The following is an 18,981-nucleotide window of genomic DNA, read 5'->3' on the forward strand; positions in this document are numbered from 1 at the left end:
ATATACACCTTAATTGAGAAATATAAAGTCATCGTTGTTAAATGTAGAAACGAATTAGGTTGGAGTCGAATCTCATAAAGAATAGAGCAAGAATTAAGCCGTATGGGATTTTTTACTTCCAATTATTTGTTTTTTAAACAAAATGGGAAATATGAGAGTTTTGAGTTTTGATTTAAATTTATTTTTCAACAAGTAACAAGTAACAATATCACTTAACTTAAAATCAAACAAAGAAAATTAATCAGTATTGTGTTCACCAAGACTGTTTGATCATTTTTGGGTTAGTTGCAAAACTTCATCTTGCGTTGTTAGTAGAGTTGTTAAAAGGGTTTGGCCCGTTAAGTCGGCCCAAATCAATCCTTGAATTAAGGGGGTTGGACCTAATTTTTTTCGACTAATTTAGGAAGGGAAAATTACGCGGTTAAGCAAACTTATACTATTTAACTACTTATCATAGATATAGTTTGTTATAATTACCACTTGCGACTACCATTTTACATTAGTTACGTGGGCTGACATCGAGTTTGTATAATTAGTCATGTTTATATAAGTATAAGTCGCCAGATATACAAATACATATGTATAATATACAATTATTTAACCTATATACATATACCCACTCTCTGCCCTCTCTCCTCCCTCTCCCAATCTCACTTGTCTCTCTCCTCCCTCTCCCAATATCGCTTGCCATATGCATATGTATAATATACAATTATATACATATACAATTCACCTCTTTCCCACTCTTTGCCCTCTCTCTCTCCTCCCTCTACCAATCTCTCTTGCCATATATACAAATATTTATGTATAATATACAATTATATAACCAATATACATATACAATTCACCTTTCTCCCACTCTTTTCCCCCTATCTCCCGCCTCTCTCCTCTCTCTCCCAGTCTCTCGCCTCTCTCCTTCATATAACATATAGGTACGAATTGTAATTATCAAACTATAGCTATGGAAAGTTCCACATTTAGGAATGAGACTTTTTAGCCCAACCTCATTTGGCCTACTAGTCTCGTAGGCCCAACCGGCAAACCTTAGAGGCCAACCTGTAGAATATGAATGTTAAATATATTTATTATGTATATTTTAATAGTGTTTTATTTGTGAATATTTTGTCAATAAATATTTTAAAAAATATGAAATAAAATTTAACTTCGTTGCGGATCTTTTACATTTTCGGTTCATTAGCCTACTATAATCAAGTCTACTTTTGTTTCTATGCCTAACTTTTCATTTCCCCTCTGTTGTATTGTTTATAAAAAAAATAATTGTACAATTATTTTCTTATGAAACACCTTAGAATGTTGTATTTTAATAAGACTAGAGAAATATTTGTAGCACAAATAATTATATGTTTATATAAATACAATATGAGGTTAAACAATCCGATTTTCATTAATTTGATTTGATTTATAAATTTAAAAATCAAACACAAATGATTTGATACGTGAAAAAACTGAATCATATCAATCCAATCACGTACCCTTCACTTTATGGTATAATCTTTCTCTATTTTATCAAGTTAAATAAATCGAACATTTTACATATATACTATTTATAATCGTGCTTAAAAGATTCAACTTTAAATTCATTAACAGGCATAATATTAAATAGATCATTACTCAACAATAATAAAAGGGTCAATATATATTTACATCCAAGAGTAAAATAATTACTTGAAATTTGTAAGCACATATTAAAGCTCACCACCATATAACAAGTACACAAAAAAGTCATTAACAATTCTAAATCAATAATAACATATTAAGAAAAGGCAACAACTCATGATCACAATATAATAAAGCATAAAATAGGTTGATAGTACACCACCTACTACAATACAATGATTAGATTACTTGTATGATTACCACCAAAACATGTGGTACTCAAGTTTCTTCTCCATTAATTAATAATTTTCCAATAATTTATATGTCGTCTGTTAAGTAGATAGGAAATAAGTTATTTATGTTAAAAATTACAACAACGTTTGGTGAACAATTAGAAATTCTCATATCTAATTATAGTACGAGGGAGTCATTGTCTTATTTTAGCTAGAATAGAAGGTGAAATAACAAAAACATGAATAATATTAATACACAGACACACTCATGTACTAATATTTATCTCTAAATTACTAATACATGCTTAATTCTAACCAGCTATCAGACAACCCTCTGTGTACCTCGATTATGAAAAAATGAGAATGATTCTCTCAAACTTCATCGATCCTTGAAAAAGGAAGCCATACAGGACATGAATTTAGTTAATGAGATCCTATTGTAAAATAATGAACGTTGTGAATGTCAATATTTTTTTTAAAAGAAAAATAAAAATCTATTATTATTAGTACTAATATTGTATGGAGTATATTATTCAAAACATATGCTTAATTATTTATTTTGTGTGGTGTTGTGGTGGTTATGTGAGTAATAAAAGTAGAGAAGGAACGTGAATCCCATGCAAAACGTTGGGAGAGTCCATAAAAGAAAAATACCCATTTTCTCTCCCATTCGTATTGCCGTTTGAGGAAGTTGGAGATCTGTGAGAATTCTCCGATCTCCCTCTTTCCTCTGGCATTCAATTTCTCAATTTTCTTCTTCTTCTCTGTTTTTTTTGGTGGGAAAACCCACCTCCTGTTTTCTTTGATTTTGGGGATTTTTTTTTTGTTGAAAATGGGTATTTCTCATCAAATAATGCCGGCATGTGATCAGCTGTGTGTTTGTTGTCCGGCGATGCGGACAAGGTCCCGTCAACCTGTTAAACGTTATAAGAAGCTCATTTCTGATAGCTTTCCTCGATCTCCGGTTAGTTTTTGTTTCGAATGGATTTTTGTTATTTTTTTCTTTCTATTTGGGTGTTTTTGATTTGCCTTTGTTTTTAGGAATTAGGGAACATATGTTGCATCCTTATATGGTATTGTATTGCTGTTTGGATTGGGTTAGGCCTAAGATTCATTTATTTACAAGTTATAAGTGTTAATGAATGACAAAAGTAATGAGATGCCGAGCTTGATCCATTCATTTGATTGGTTTACCCAATGTTGGACCCCCGTGTTATGTTATGTTAATGTCCGACATTGGTGGAGGAGATGAGGAAACATTGGGTGTATTTCAGATTGAGTTAGACCTATGATTCATTTCTTTACCGCGTGTATGAAAATAAAAAATTAGAGAATATAGTGGAAAATTGTATGAGAATCCTGTGGATTGCAATATGATCAAGAGTTTGGACTGATTACTCCCTCCACCCCCCCACAAAACAGCTCCTGGGTGGGTGGGTGTTGCGCTTTGTCTGATGAGATGCTCTAGAATTTTGTGTTCTGAGTTTGTACATGCAGTTGAACCTTATATAAGAATCATAAAGGTAGTTGTCCAGCGATTGGAAGTGCATAGCTTGGGTGTCAGCTGCTATGTTTGAGAAACTTATAATTTCCTCAATGTATGTGGAATTATACTCCGATGACATCCTGTAGGTTGTTTTTTTGATGATTCTTATGTTAGGTGACTAGACGTTGTTGTATAGTTGATTGATTTGAGATGTTCAGCCTTTCTGGTAGTTTTAGATGATTAAAGGCTTCATTTGATAGTTCCTATGTTATTTTCTACAGAGTTAACAAACTCGTTTCAGCATGTGTTAGATCCTTATTTTCTAATTTTTATTTCTGATAATGAGTTAATTTTCTAGTTATTACTAAGATCTGGAATATTCTTATCAGGGAAGTTTAACAAATTCTCCGCTAGCATTGTAGAATGAGATTAAGCATTAATCAAAGTGAAAAGTCAAATGGTTTTACCTGTAAATATTTGGGTTTTTCTTTCTTTGAGGTTGCATATATGGGATTGCAAGAACTCCTGAAATTTATAGATAGATATGCACTTTTATATCGTGATACTCTGAGTACTGTGGATACAAGCTCTATATATAGATACTGTGTGCAATATATCCATCCACAGATTCCTGATGTAGAAAGAGGATGAAACAATTAATGCAATCTTAAATGTGTATTTTGAGAGTATTCTTACACCTGAATTGGTAGTGGCCTCACTTAAACCACTGAGCCAAAGTTAAGAGGATTCAAAATCTATATATATACATAAAAAAAAAATACCTTATATATATAGGTGAGCCTCAATCATCTCACCACATCCATATTGATTAATAACACATTTGATTATGCAGTCATTGATAAATTCTGAAAATCAAATAAATTCTGTTGTGCTTCCTCATTATCCAGAATTTGCTCCACTTTTATATAATCAGGCAAAGTATGGTGGCTATTACATGGTAAAAGATGTGAAAGGTCATTACTCATTAGTCGCCAACATGAGTTTTGAATAATAACGCTGTCTAACAGTTGTAGTTTTGGCTTAGTTGGAATTAGATTAAATTGATGTGAATGACAAAACTTGGCCCCAGTTCGGTTTGGAGAGATGAAGAGACTTTAGCATAGCTGCACAGGTAGGTTTTGATGTTGTTCGGTCTGGAGTATGAATCTTTTAGATTATAGAACATCATGGTAGCAGTGATGTATCCTTGATATTTGCATTTGAGCTTCTTGAATAACTTGAGGTAGGATAATAACCTCCTTAAAGTTTCCTATGCTTTCTTTACTCACTGGAAGCACTGGAGGTTGATTTTTTATTGGTTTGGAAGGAGTAAGTTTCTTCCAGAACTAACCTATCTTTTATTTTTGACAGGATGGAGAGCCTAATGAACGAATGATCAACAAATTGTGTGAATATGCTTCAAAAAATCCACTTCGGATACCCAAGGTTGTATTACTGAGATACTGAACAAACTTGATAAGATGGACTTATTTTTTATTTTAAATTTATGATTCATTTCTTGCTTGGCTTTCTCCTTAAAAGTATTTAAGTAGTATTCTCACAACCATGCAATAATATATGGATTCCCAAAAGTTGAGATTTTGATAGGCCTCTATGCTATACCATTGTATATTTTGCCCTATTTTAAGTTTGGGAAAAGCTGATTAACACTAATCTATGGCCAGATTACAACTGTTCTTGAGCAAAGGTGCTACCGGGAACTAAGAAATGAGAATCTCGGGTCTGTAAAGGTAGTCATGTGTATCTACAGGAAGTTGCTTACATCCTGTAAGCAACAAATGTAAGTTCCTTGCTCTTTTTACATTGATGGAAGAAGGTCTCTGATCATGAAAAGGATAATGTTGTGAATATATGTGCTAATCTTTCTTTTACATTGTCTAAAGACATGATGTGAGTTATACAAGGTTCTGAGCTGCTATAGACATACATCAGAAAAGTAGTTTCTTCTCATCTCATGCTCTAATGTTTAACGAGTTTACTAGTTTCTTTTTTTTTTACTTCTTTGGTATCAAAAAAGACAAAGTTAGTATTAGGCCATTTACAATGAATTTGATGTTTTGTTGATTGTCATGGTAATAATTATATCGGAGTAGTGAAGGACAGATTTTGCATGTAGTATTTGTGATGTAGCAAAAGAAGGGAGAAAAAAGAGGATAAAGAAGTTTCGAAGTAAGTATGTTAAAAATAAAATGCCAAGGTTCTATTTATGTAGTAAGGAACCCCGAATAACATCCGTTCCTGAAATAATGAAAACTTCATCTGTAAGTAAGGGATAAAGGTAAAATCAAGGATAAAAATAAACAACCCGACAGATAATGAAAACATATAATCTAATCAACATACGCCTAATTTAGAATCTAACTGATTAAAATAATCTAGTTGAAGACTAACAACAGTTCATGTTTTTCTACTATTAGCTCTCCTAGTCTTTGTTGGAAAAAGAATCTCTCTTAATCTTTTAAAACTTAATTATTTTTCTGGTGTAAGAAAACTTGATTCTGGTGATTGAATGGAAGTCATCCTCAGTAATCCATGTAGCATCATGTAGTGGTTGATCCTTCCGCTAAACAAGCCATACTACTAAGTACATCTATGATCTGAGATTAATCTCTGAAAGGTGAAGGCTTGGGCCCTGGGATACTATAAAAAAGAGATCAGGGGCTCAAATATGCCTCTTTAAGGTAGGTCAAATGCCTTTTAACACTGTTTCCAACTTACAAAGCTTCAGAAAAGTCGAAGGTGATGAATGGAGAGACCAAGCCTCCCTTTTGTGGTCTCGTTCGAATGTTGTAAAAAGACGATTGGAGATCTGTCACCATTATAGTGTTCTGAATGTCCACGGTTGTCACTCTCTCAAAAAGTTTCATCATATGGATCATAAATTTAATTCAATGATAGTTTGAAACAAATCCGAATGTATCCTCTGTTTTACATACCAGGACCAAGGTTCTGCTTGTCTGCTTGTTTCGCATGTTTCCACTCCTTAATATAACATTAAATAGCTGGATAAGTCACTACATATAAGTTTAATTTGTCAATACGATATAGGTTCTACCGTCTAACTCCAATTACTTTATATTCTTCTTTTCATGTTTAACTTTATACATTGAAAGATGAATGGAGATCCACTTCTGTCTTCCTAAATAGTACTCCTTCCGTTTCAATTTGTTTGTCTTACTTTGACTTGACACATAATCTTTGAATTTTGTGGTCTTAAACTAAAAATATATAGAACGTACCAAAATGCCCTTTAATCTTGGGGTCTTAAACATGCCATGTGAAAAGTTAGAACTAAGAGTTGCCAAAAATGGGACGAGGCATTCCTTGCGAAACAGACTTAAAAGAGTAAGACAAAAAAAATTGAAAAATGGATTTATAGATTTAGCCATCATCCTACATCCATGACTGTCACTACTCACAACTCACAACCCAAAAATGGAGGGCTTTTACGATTAACTAGTGGAAATGTCCTTCTCTAAGCGACCCTTAAGTTGCCAATCTTCAGGGAGAAGAAACTCCATTTCCTTGAGCATGTCGTCCTAAATTAGCAAATCTCCATGTTCTGTAACCTTCATTTGCCAGAAAAGCACTTCTCGTGCTGTTGCATTTCAAGTAATTTCTGTAGTGAGCTAATCGAGGTTTGGCTGTGAGCATGTGGTTGAAACACCATTTGTGCAGTCATACCTTACAAAGGAAATTTTCTGAAGCCCAATTCAACTGTTGTTAGTGTGCTTTCTCTCCAGACATGCTACTGCATAGCACAAAGGAAAATTGTTTGGCACCCAATCGAACTGTTGTGCTTTCTCTCCAGATTTGCAACCACAATGCACAAAACAATTTGGTTCTTCTCTTGATTGATTCCCAGATCCAAGTTTTGAGTTTCAAACTAGTTGAAACTTCTTTTGCCCTCCAAACTCCTCCAAGTCCTTTTTGAAGCCCCAATCCCATGAGCAAACAACGCATATGGAAATGCCTCAACTATATTACAAGCATCCATATCATGAACCCAAACACCTATACACACATGCACAGTTTACTAGAAGGCCCATGGTGTTTCGATTTTCCACTTTTGTCCGTCCTAAAAAGTTATGAGTTAGCTATCACCTCACATCAAGCCCCACTTGTTTCACATTCACATATTTCTTGAATTTTAATTGAACAAATCTATAGTTTCTACCTTGGATATAGAAGTCAAACCAATTATCTCACTCTGAATGCACTTTGTTCAATATCTTACCTTATTTTGAATGATGATGGTGTTCGGGCAAATTTGCATGCTCCTCAATTAATTTCATAGAGTACCTGCTACCTCCCACTAACACAGGTACCAAATAACCAAATAACTCTGTCCAAAAAGGCTTGGAGAGATGGGAAAAATTCACCTGGATTTTGCCTCCGCTGAGAAACCTCACGGTTCTCAACACACTTCATTGACCACTAGGTCAAATCCATACCCTTGAGCTCAAATATTTTACTTTTTTTAAGGACTCATAAGTCATGTCATATTATGAGACAACAAAATATATCTTGAAATCACAAGCATGTCTCAACATGGCTTACTTGCATGCTTGACAGTTTTTCTGCATAGAGGTGTCACATTTGATAATTTGGCTACTGCAAGCTCAGCTCCAATATACTAAAAATCAAACTGAGGCAAAGCCCTTATTTTAGGTGCCATAGTTTACTCTCTAGATTCTTCAACATACCAAGTCTCTTACCCATGGAAGCCATTATATGGGTATTAAAGGAAAAAAACATTGGGCACAAAGCTGATGGATAGCATGAACTCTTGGGAGAATATTATGAAGTGGAAGCTTTTGACTTACTGAGGTTAAGTGAGGGTAACGAGGCTGAAATGAAAAAAAAAATGATTTTCCCCTCATCTACTAGTGTGGGAAAAGAAGCACTGATTCTTCTTCTACTTAGGATATTTATAGAAGTCAGGGAAATGAGGATCATCATGTACAAAATTTCAAAAGTTTACCCCTTTTCAGAGATATGCACGGTTCCATGATATAATTGTTTCTATCACTTGTTTTCCTTCAGTTTTTAACCAACTGGAGATCATTGATTTGTTTCTGAACCATGGGGTTTGTTGATTTTCTTACTGTTTTTCGTACAATGAGTCCTGTTGACCTGAACTAGTACAAATGCACTGCAGGCCACTGTTTGCAGGCAGCTTTCTCAGTATAATACACATTTTGCTGGATCAGATGAGGCATGATGAAATGCGCACAGTTGGATGCCAAGCTCTTTTTGACTTCATAATTAACCAGGTTACTAGCTTCTTTCTTTGGCTTTACCCTATATTGGTGATAGTTATCTTTAAGATAACACAAGTTCTCCTTAACAATTAAAGCTTATTGTTGAATTTGACTGTGCATTATGCAGAGGGACTCTACATATATGTTTAACTTTGAAGGCCTGATTCCTAAAATCTGTCTTCTTGCTCAAGAGATGGGTGAGGATGAAAGGGTGATTAAAATGCGCTGTGCTGGTCTTCAAGCTCTGTCCGCCATGGTAAACTACCAGATAAACTTCTTGTTATTTTCTTTTTTGACACTGGTAAGTTTGTATTCTTCAGCATTAAGAATATCAAGACCACCACCAAAAGTTAATTACAGACTCCCTACAGATCTATAGTCTGTTAAGTATCTTCTAGACATAGCTGTTTACAAAAAGTAAAAGATACAATACAATTCCATTTGACTATATTAATGGAATTGGACCTTTTTTTCTGATGCTCTTTCTGAGGTGTAAACTTTGTTTGATTAGCTTGAGTTTGTGGAGGTACAGTCATGAATGGTGACTGAATATTTTGTCAGAGACATCTTCCATTTAGTTGGATGTTCCAACAACTTTACAAACAGATATTCTAGTAAAGTTGTATAGCAGCCTGGTCTTTTGTTTCTACATTAGCATGTGCTAGGACAATGGCTTAGATCTTTGAAGACTATAGCTTTTTCATCATTTTACGCATTCATTGTATAATTGTGGCTTAGATCTTTGAATACTAAAGATTTTTCATCATTCCACACATTTATTGTATAATTGTGCCCCAATTTCTAAGTGGCGTCTTATTGAAGCACATATTCATCATTCAATATGAGAACTGCAGAGATATGTCTAACTTGAAGAAAATTGCCTTCTAGGGATTTGTAGAGAAGTCTTTGAATTAGTTCCTGCACCTGCACCATTGAATTTTAGAACTGGCTACGCTGTGTCAAAAATTGTAACGCAACACTTTGAAGGTTTTTTTTCAGATTTTCTTTTCTTTGATATGCTATATTTGAGCAAAGGGTCTATCAGAACAATCTCTCTGTCTCCACAAGGTGGGGTAAGGTCTACGTATACATCACCCTCTGACCGTTTACATCATGTGTTAATAATATGTGAAACTACATACTTTTGGAGAATTCATTGCTTCTAACTATAATGAAGTTTGTGCTTAGCACTTCGCTGTGAATTGCTCATCTACTGCTTCCTTTGCTGATTATAAACATGTGCTTTGATAAGGAAGTTGCTTATGAGTTCTTTCATGGTGAGTTTCACATTAATGTGTGGTTTCTCTGATTAGTGATGTGGTTTTCACAGTAAATGAATCCCTAAATTTCGAAGCATGTAAGACTGATGTAGCTATTGGAAATAATGAGGAGTGTAATCTCACAAGCATGCTGAAACTTTGAAGTTCCCTAGTTCAAATAAAGAGAGTGATTTTTGAAATTGAACTAATTTGTAACTAAGATTTAAAATTACTAAAACTAAACTTAACTTGTGTGTTTGGATAAGTCACTTCGAGTGTTTGGTTGTCAAAAAATCTTTTTTCTAGGAAAACATTTTCCACAAAAAAGGGATTGGGTCGTCGTCAGCCTAACCAATTCAACATCTCTGTTATTGTAATAGAAGAGTTGGTATGGAAAAACTTATGGAATAGAGTTTGAAGGACTTGGTGTCAAATGGATTGATGATCTTGGAATCATTTGGCTGGTTAGAAGAAAAAACTTGCATCCGCATCTCACTTGATAGATAATCTAATAACAAAACAGAAAACTGTTTTAACCCAAAATAAATTCTACTAATATATGTAGTTCCTCCATTAATTAATTCTTCACAACTATCAACTAATAATAGCTAATTATATGGACTACAAATATTAGTTATTGATCAACCATTTGAACAAGTTACAGTAAACAAAAAAGATCCAAAAGAAAATAGCTTTTGGTCAAGGAGGTATAGGAATCTGGAAACTGATTAAGGTTGTCACTGCACAGCAATGTGAAGAACTAAAAAGCTGCTCCTGCAACAAAGAACTGAGAAGAAGCCTAGGACTCTTGGAGCTTGAGATATGAAATGTGGAGAAAATTACATTATCCGGTAAATGTTTAAAACTGAATAGTGTCAATGGCAGTGAAGCTTTTTCATTCCTCCATTTCGGCAAAGAATTCTACAATAATAGCTCGTTGTCTAGGAGTGGACTCTCATACCCTAGAAAGGGTGTAGGAGCTCTCTGGGAGCAGAGGGGGAAAGAGACAAAGGGTGGAAGTACTGCCCCCCACATTGAATTGTAACCCTTGGTGGTGCCATTTGTCTGCCCCACTGTCTTCAGGCCTGATTCATTTGGATGACTGCGTTGCTTTAGCAGATAAGGCAACATACATGGTTTGTTTGTGATGGTAGATTAATGATGCATTTTCTAGGAACATGTAGGAAGGTTGTTTGGCATGTAATGCGAGTTTTTTTCCATGAACATGTTGGGAATACCATTTTGCATGTTTGCTAAAGCAGTTGTTTTTCAGTCTGAATGTATTGGACATTTTGCTATCAATCACTGTGGGCCAGATGGATAGAATCTAGAAAATGTGTTATGCTGGCAGTGGTGTTTTATGTTTGGCTAGAATATAACGAAGGAGTTCTAATATCAGTGCAATTCGTAGAAATCCTATAAAAGAGCTAATTATATAATGTAAGGCTATTGCTTTAATATCACGTTACCTTGACAGATCAACATCCAAATTGCAATATTTGCTTTCCATCTTCAGTTTCTTTTGATTTGGAGGAATCTTGTCTTTTGCTATTCTCTCCAAACCTTATTTTCTTGTAAATGGAAGGTCCTGTTTACTGATTCTGGAAGTCGGAAAGAAACAACAACTACATGCAGCTCCATTGGTTGGTCCGTGTGAGGATTTTGATATTATTGTCTTTTGATGTTTGTCTTTCCACTTACTTTGTCAGTTCCTTTAGCTTTATCTCTGGATTATTTTGGTGAAGTTTGAGTTCATTTATAATGGATAGTCTGAGCAATTCTGTTTCTTTTGTCAACTTTTCATGTACAGATATGGTTTATGGGTGAATTTTGTCACATGCCAGCGGAATTCGATAGCGTAAGTTATTGCAAACTTTTTTTATGCTTCTCTGGTTAATCAGTTGTTGATACAATTAGTACTTTTTCCCAATTTCAGAACTATTTTGTTATTTAGGCCAAATCTCTTCATCTTCCACAGATATTTTTGGTTGCACCTAGTTCAAATTCCACCTTGCATGTCTATTACTATTCATTTAAAGTGGTTCACATTTTATTGTCATAAAAGGCTTTATATCTTGTGCGTCACAATTTTATCTAATTTGCCTATACTATATGTGAAGAAAAGAGAGAAAAATATGCTGAGAGTGAATTCTTTGATTACTCTCTCAAGTTAGTGCAGATAAAATGGTGTTTACAAGAAATTTCAGGCTGATAATCTTGCTAGATTACACAACTATACAATAAGGGATTTTGTTCATGTTAACAAATTCTTAATGATCTTCTCCGAGGTGGAGTGTACATATTGTGCTCCTAACTCATAGCAAATAAAAAATTGATCCTCAATTTTCAAATGATTTCATAAGAATATCTCTAAATGCTCCATTTGAATTTACATAGTGGTAAGTGGTATTTTGTCCAATTAAGTGCCAATCTGTTTCAATGTGCCTTATTTTTCTAGTGAAACAAGAAGCCTATTTATGAGTAAAAAAGAATGTGCATATAACATTTGCTTAATTCAGGATTACTAATGCTTGTTTAAATTCTAACAGTTGCATACTAACACTTGCATTTTCTTTGGGAAGTATTGGGAAGTCCTGTCTGGTTATTAAGATTATTTGGTTTAATGTCATTTATCTTACCAGGTGACGGCTGCAGTATTGGAGAATTGTGAAGGCCCTAAAGAGAAGCTGGATCTTAATAATGATCAAGATAAACAGACTAATGGATTCCAACCAGTTTCTTCCGGTGGAAACCAGATGCCGTCATCCGCTAATGAATTGACAAGGGCTACTTCTTGGAGGAATATAGTGACAGACAGAGGCCTTAACGTGACTGCGTAATTCCTCTTTCCATGGTGTATATATTTGTTAATTATTTTTATTTCTGTAGATCATCTCACCTCCAATTACATTTCTCTTATGAACAGGGAAGATTCAAGAAACCCCATGTTTTGGTCAAAGGTGTGCTTACATAACATGGCGAAGTTAGCGAAGGAGGCTACAACTGTACGGCGTGTTCTGGAGTCCTTGTTCCGTTATTTCGATAATGCTGATCTTTGGTCGCCTGAACATGGAGTTGCCCTTGGTGTTTTGCTTGACATGCAATCTATTATGGAAAACTCTGGTATTTGATCTTTCTTTAATCTCAGTGATTACCCTTTTTTTCTTTTGAATCTTGGGGTTAAGCAGCATATTTGTCACCTTAACGCCTTGGACTCACTCTGTGCTTTTCCGTGATTGCAGGGCAGAACATACATTTCTTGCTGTCTACTTTGATCAAGCACCTTGATCATAAAAATGTCCTTAAAAATCCAAATATGCAGATAGAAATTGTTGAAGTAGCCAGCTCCCTTGCTAAGGCAACAAAGGCTCAGTCGTCTGTGACAATAGTTGGTGCGTTTAGTGATATGATGAGACACCTCCGCAAGAGCATACTCTGTTCCCTTGATGATTCAGAACTTGGGGAAGAAGTTATTCAATGGAACAGAAAGTTATACACAGCTGTTGATGAATGCCTTGTACAACTGTCCCTGAAGGTAAATTTCATGCTTTATCCATAAGTCTAGTTATTAAAAAATTTCCACTTTTCAAGGTCACCAAATATATGCACTATGCCATATTTACCTTTTTCCTAAATGAGGTTATCGGTTTTGAGAAATTTTGTTTCGTGAGATCCTCAGAAGCATCATCCTAGATGAGACAACATCGCCTGACAAGAAGAGAGGAAAAGCTTAATATACTGCCTACTTTTACGTGGCTGAGTGTAAATGATGTAAATTGTGATCCCTCTGACAAACAGGTAGGAGATGCTGGTCCTATTCTTGATGTGATGGCAGTGATGCTGGAAAGCATATCAAATGTAACAGTTATGGTGAGGAATACAATGGCTGCAGTTTATCGAACTGCTCAGATTATTGCATCCTTACCAAATCATTCATATAAAAACAAGGCAAGGAGGACTCTATTCTTGTCATCTTTATTTTCTCTTGGTGATGCTTTCAACTGGTTAATTGTCAACATCCTTTTTCTCATTTTTTCGTCTATACCTTTCAGGCTTTCCCTGAAGCATTATTCCATCAAATTCTTTTAGCTATGGTCTCGCCAGACCATGAAACAAGGCTTGTGGCACATCGTGTCTTTTCTGTTGTACTTGTCCCATCTTCAGTTTGCCCCCGTCCTAAATCTGTCCAATCACGGTCAACAAAGGCTACTGGTATTCAGAGGACCCTATCTAGAACCGTTTCAGTGTTTTCTTCTTCAGCTGCTCTTTTTGATAAATTGAAGAAAGAACAAACTCCCGCTCAAGACAATATGGCTGGAAAGGAAAAAACATTCAATGCTAAATCATTGGTGAAAAACCAATCCATGCTGAAAAGATTAACATCAAGCTATAGTCGAGCTTATACTGTGAAAAGGAATTCATTACCTGGAACTGATGAAGGAAAAGAGAATGGTAACACAGAAGAGGAGCAGGTATGTGTTTGTGCTGAAGATATATAATATTGTTGTCTTTCTAAAAGCAATAACAAAAAAATAGTGCATTTCAATTCAACATTTTACCTTTGGTTGAAAAAACAGATTTGCTTTCTTGGCTGCCCCTTACCAAATTTCATTTCATTTCAGGATGGAATTTTTCTCAAGCTGAAAATTCGACAGATTAGCCTCTTGCTGTCTTCACTGTGGGTGCAGGCAATCTCCGCTACAAATACTCCAGAGAATTATGAAGCAATTGCTCATACTTACAGCTTGGTGGTGTTATTTTCACAAACAAAGGTGGTGATGTTTTTCTTGCTAGTAAATATTAATCTGCATCACTAATATATTTTCCAACCTCCATTTATTTTGCTTCTTTATCTTTTCTATTTCTTTCTTTAAACTTAGTGGAACTTGAGCATAGAGGTGCTTATGTATCTATATGCTTCGTATTACTGAGTGCAAGTTCTTTCACCCCCTTATGCTGATTTCTAGAGGTGCTTAGTTTGTACTTTTTACTCTAGATACTATTGACTCTATGATCTTGAGTGTTGCCTAGATATACAACTTTTTAGGAGTAAGAAATTAGTCCACATTGTGTAGTGGCAAATCTTTAACGTATATTACAGATAAATAGTGCCAGTATTTTGAGTAGGTATCTGACTGAAGATTTGGTGGAAACTTCTGTTGCCAAACCATTTTTTGGTGGTTGATGTGTGTGTGCGTGGGTGGGGGGAATTGAGGATGTCGTGTCTAAAAGCTTCTAACTTCTGGGGAATAAATGAATTTCAAACTTTAAGAGCGAAGTTTGGAGCCCTCTTTGCTTCTTATATGGTGGCCAACGTGCAGAGCCAATTTTTCTTACTGTTGAGGATATGTTTCTTTTTTGTGATAATGTTGTTATATGACGTTTGTGTGATGAGATAGATTGCAAAAACAAGACTGGTATGATGAAATTAGTACGAATGGATTTCTAGAAAATAAACACAAATTACAGGATTTCAAAATCGAAGACCAGGGGTGGGTGGGGTGGAAAGCAAAGATATTGGAAGTGTAATATTAAAAAATTTGAGGTGGACAAATAAAGCCTATAATTATCTTTCTTCTTTTGAAAAGCTGGAGTAACACTAATGTGATTGTGGAATTTTCAGTAGCAGCTGGATCTAGTCTTCAAATGTTACAGATTGAAACAAATTCATTTAGAATATTTCCATTAGTCCAGAACCTTCTGTTACAAAAATCTTGTGGGGTGTGCATGCAGGGTGTTGCAACCAACAACATAAAAATATATGGGTACTATTAGATAAGGGTATATGTTATTGGACATTTCTCTTGTTTTCAGTCAATTTCATGTTCTTAAGTTTTACTTGTTCCCCCAGATGCTGACTATGTATCAGAAAGAAAAACTCTTGAATTTGCTTAGTAACATTTGTAATAGTTGACTAGGCTATTGCTGATGACTTGCTTGTATCTCATCTTCCAGAAATCCAGCCATGAGGCTCTTATTCGAAGTTTCCAGCTAGCATTTTCTTTGAGGAACATTTCTATAGCAGGGAAAGGTATAACACAGTGGTCTGAATCTGAATTTGGAACGTTCTTTATGTTCCTTTATCCTTAATAAAAGAGCACGATCAGTTGTTTTACAAATACCTGCATTTGATCTGATATAAAGCTAATTGGTGCTGTATTATTTGATCAAAGCAGTGATAAGTTATTCCCTAGTAACACACCGACATTGCCTTTTGTCATCTTTATTGTGTTTGCAGGATCTCTACCGTCATCGCGCCGCAGGTCACTCTTTATGTTGGCAACATCCATGATTATTTTCCTATCTAAAGCGTACAGCTTCATCCCTGTCGTTGCTTGTGCTAAAGCTGCATTAACGGATAAAACAGTAAGGACTTGCATCGGTCATGTTTTGTTCAATGTGCTCATTCGTAGATATTGTAAACAATGCTTTTTCTGCGATGTTCTCTAGTCTAATTCGATGTGTAATGCCTTCAACAGGTTGATCCTTTTCTTCAGCTGGTAGATGACTGTAAACTAGAAGCTGTAACTGGTAAAACAGAGCTTGCAGTCAAAGTTTATGGATCAAAAGAGGACGACGAGGATGCCTTGAAATCACTTTCAGCAATACAACTATCTAGTAACCAAACTACAGAATACTTTGCTTCAATAATAGTCGAGAGCTTGAGGAATTCTTATAAAGTAAACATTGTATATGTTCTCATTTTGTGATTCAATGATAACTTAGGCAATATTGAATGCATTTTGATATTTGACCTATGTGCAGAATAAGACTGCTGCTATAAAGGATCAGTTGCTTAAAGATTTTCTTCCTGATGATGTTTGTCCTTTGGGAGCTCAGCTAGTCTCAGAAACATCAGGAAAGATCTACGGATTCGGTTCAGTTGATGATAATAGTCCGGACGAGGTAGTTGGAGCTGCTTCTAAGTCTTTGTATCTTTCTCTCATATACTACCTTGGAGCTGCTTCTAAGTCTTTGTATCTCTCTCTCATATACTACCTTTATCTTATATCCTGGTTTTCTATTATCAGGTTGGGGACTTGACTATGCCCATCTTAGAGGATGGTTTAACTACTGAGAATCAGAATTTATCCAACTCACATCCTACTCTGCAAATTCCAGACCTTATAACTGTCACTCAGTTCCTAGATTCGGTACGTTTCTGCTTGCATACCTTCTACTTCTTGTCATGCGCAGAGTAACTGCAGAATTAGATAAGGAAGAGTTTGGCTGTCATAATTCTTACTAAGAGCTCTGGAAGATGTCCGGAAACTTCTTGTTCTTTTATATTAAGAAAAAATAGACTCCTTTTTTTCTCCTTATTCATTCTCAAGAAGGTTGTACAGGGGAAGTGAAGGTTTACCAGAATAAAATAATAAGCCACCAAAAAAGAAAAGGATTTTGGGCTTTCTTCTGGTCAGTTTTGTGGAAAAAAAAGGGGGCCTGAAAGTTTAGGCTTCATGACCTCTTGAATGGGGAATTACAGATTTTTAATGGTCATTCCAATGCCAAAATTCCATTCTGGTGGTGATATTACTAGAATGGCAAAGGTTGTTTTTGCCAATTCTTTCCCAGATATAGTTTTGAATTTCATCAATGATTTCAATGAAAACCGTGATAGCTTTTTTTAGTTTTTTTTCTGTGCCCCTATAAATAATTGAGAGGGTTCATAAGAAATAGGGGTGGTTGCTCAACAGAGTGGGAGCCCTATGGGCATGGTTATAAGTTATTTTTCCATTGCGTAATAGTAGTAATTCTGACCTTTGGAATAATATCATGTAGGCAAGTCTCTTTCCCTAGACATGGTTAACATTCTATAATCATTTACTGAAACTTATGCAGGTATCTGATACAACAATTCAAGGAGGAAGACTTTCTGTCTCAACTTCTGATATGACTTTCAAGGACATGGCAGGCCATTGTGAGGCCCTTCAAGCAGGAAAGCAGCAAAAGATGTCGCATCTAATGATTGCCCAAGCGCCTCAAGAAAATTCTTTTGACTTTTTCCTGTCAAATCTGAAGCCTGCAAACAACTGTGATAATGTGATATCTCCGGTAAGTATAAAAGAATTGTGTTCGTCTTATAGTTTTGACATCCATCATTTCCATAACAAGACTGAAAGATGTAGTTTTTAAACCCGGTATATTATGTAGCATCACAAGGGAGGGAATAGCATTTACCCAATTCTTTAGGTTGGTAGACTTCAAAGTGGCATTGTGGAGCGCTACTAAGAATCAACTTACATGCAGTAGTATCTAAGAAGCAGCTTCACATGGTAGTGCTAGTTTATGGCCACTTCTCCATAGTACCAGTTGTTGCTTCACTGAATATGCTTCGACTTTAATACGTTCAGTCTTCCTTGTTAGTGTACATATTCATTAATATTCCCTAGTTTTTCAGCTCTGAAACTCATGTATGTTGCAGGTTGAACCTACACATGTGAAGCATCCCTCTGAGTCCAATCTGTCAAATCCCTTTATCACTACTATCCCTCCAATGCCATGTGCAGCTGAATCCAACTTCTTTGCACTACCTGCTTCAAGTCCATATGACAACTTTTTGAAGGCAGCTGGAAGTTAAAAAGAAGTTTTTAAGAGATTGAGAGGGGTAGCAAAAGCTTGAAGATTCTCTCCTTTTTATCTAAATTTTGCATCATTCTGCTGCCAATAATTTTCTGATTGTAAACAATTTTGAGATCTTCTTATTGACGTACATGAACGTATTCTGATATCTTTCTTCTTATATCCTTCTTCCTATCCATTTGATCTGAGGGAAGGTGGCTACTAAGTCGATGGAACATTCATGAAATGAGGAATTTTGTGTAGAGCTTTTTCAAAAGAATACAAGATTTTATAGAGATAGAGGATTATGAAACTTCTATTTTTTTATTTTTTTTTATTTTAAAGCTTAGGTTTGCAAATATCAATTCTATGTAAAATGTACATATGTTCTATTATGACTATCATATAATTCATAAATGAAAGCACTAATTTTTCTTCCCTATTTTTAGTTCTTTGGGTAAAGCTTTCCTTCTTTATATATTGAGTATTTGAGCCTCTTCTCTTTAATTTCGATATTTAATAAGTTTCTAATATTTTGT

The 18,981-nt window shown here is 35.2% G+C and overlaps 1 protein-coding gene across 2 annotated transcripts; it reads left to right on the plus strand.

Moving 5' to 3' along the window:
- Nucleotides 1–2,682: 2,682 nt before the first annotated feature.
- LOC107008057 (protein EFR3 homolog B-like) lies at nt 2,683–18,884 on the plus strand. 2 transcript variants are annotated; one of them, XM_015206961.1, is made up of 19 exons: nt 2,683–2,814; nt 4,708–4,782; nt 5,022–5,137; nt 8,519–8,633; nt 8,749–8,877; nt 11,691–11,738; nt 12,523–12,716; nt 12,807–13,003; nt 13,123–13,415; nt 13,679–13,828; nt 13,933–14,352; nt 14,503–14,652; nt 15,836–15,911; nt 16,119–16,246; nt 16,360–16,560; nt 16,646–16,786; nt 16,912–17,034; nt 17,723–17,935; nt 18,306–18,884. In XM_015206961.1, exons 1-19 carry the CDS (start codon nt 2,683–2,685, stop codon nt 18,459–18,461), a joined length of 3,057 nt encoding a protein of 1,018 aa, XP_015062447.1. In that variant the 3' UTR covers nt 18,462–18,884. The 2 variants fall into 2 exon arrangements, with proteins under 2 accessions (XP_015062447.1, XP_027770926.1); XM_027915125.1 differs by lacking the exons at nt 2,683–2,814; nt 4,708–4,782; nt 5,022–5,137; nt 8,519–8,633; nt 8,749–8,877 and adding an exon at nt 11,495–11,533 and having other exon boundaries at nt 18,306–18,541.
- The last annotated feature ends 97 nt before the right edge of the window (nt 18,885–18,981 follow it).

The sequence above is a fragment of the Solanum pennellii genome, chromosome 1, assembly GCF_001406875.1.
Source record: "Solanum pennellii chromosome 1, SPENNV200".
NCBI lineage: Eukaryota > Viridiplantae > Streptophyta > Magnoliopsida > Solanales > Solanaceae > Solanum > Solanum pennellii.

Coding starts and splice junctions, on each gene's coding strand:
- LOC107008057 (XM_015206961.1), top strand. CDS start 2,683: ATGGGTATTTCTCATCAAATAATGCCGGCATGTGATCAGCTGTGTGTT. Junction 5,138..8,518: donor ACATCCTGTAAGCAACAAAT/GTAAGTTCCTTG, acceptor AATGCACTGCAG/GCCACTGTTTGCAGGCAGCT. Junction 12,717..12,806: donor AGAGGCCTTAACGTGACTGC/GTAATTCCTCTT, acceptor TCTTATGAACAG/GGAAGATTCAAGAAACCCCA.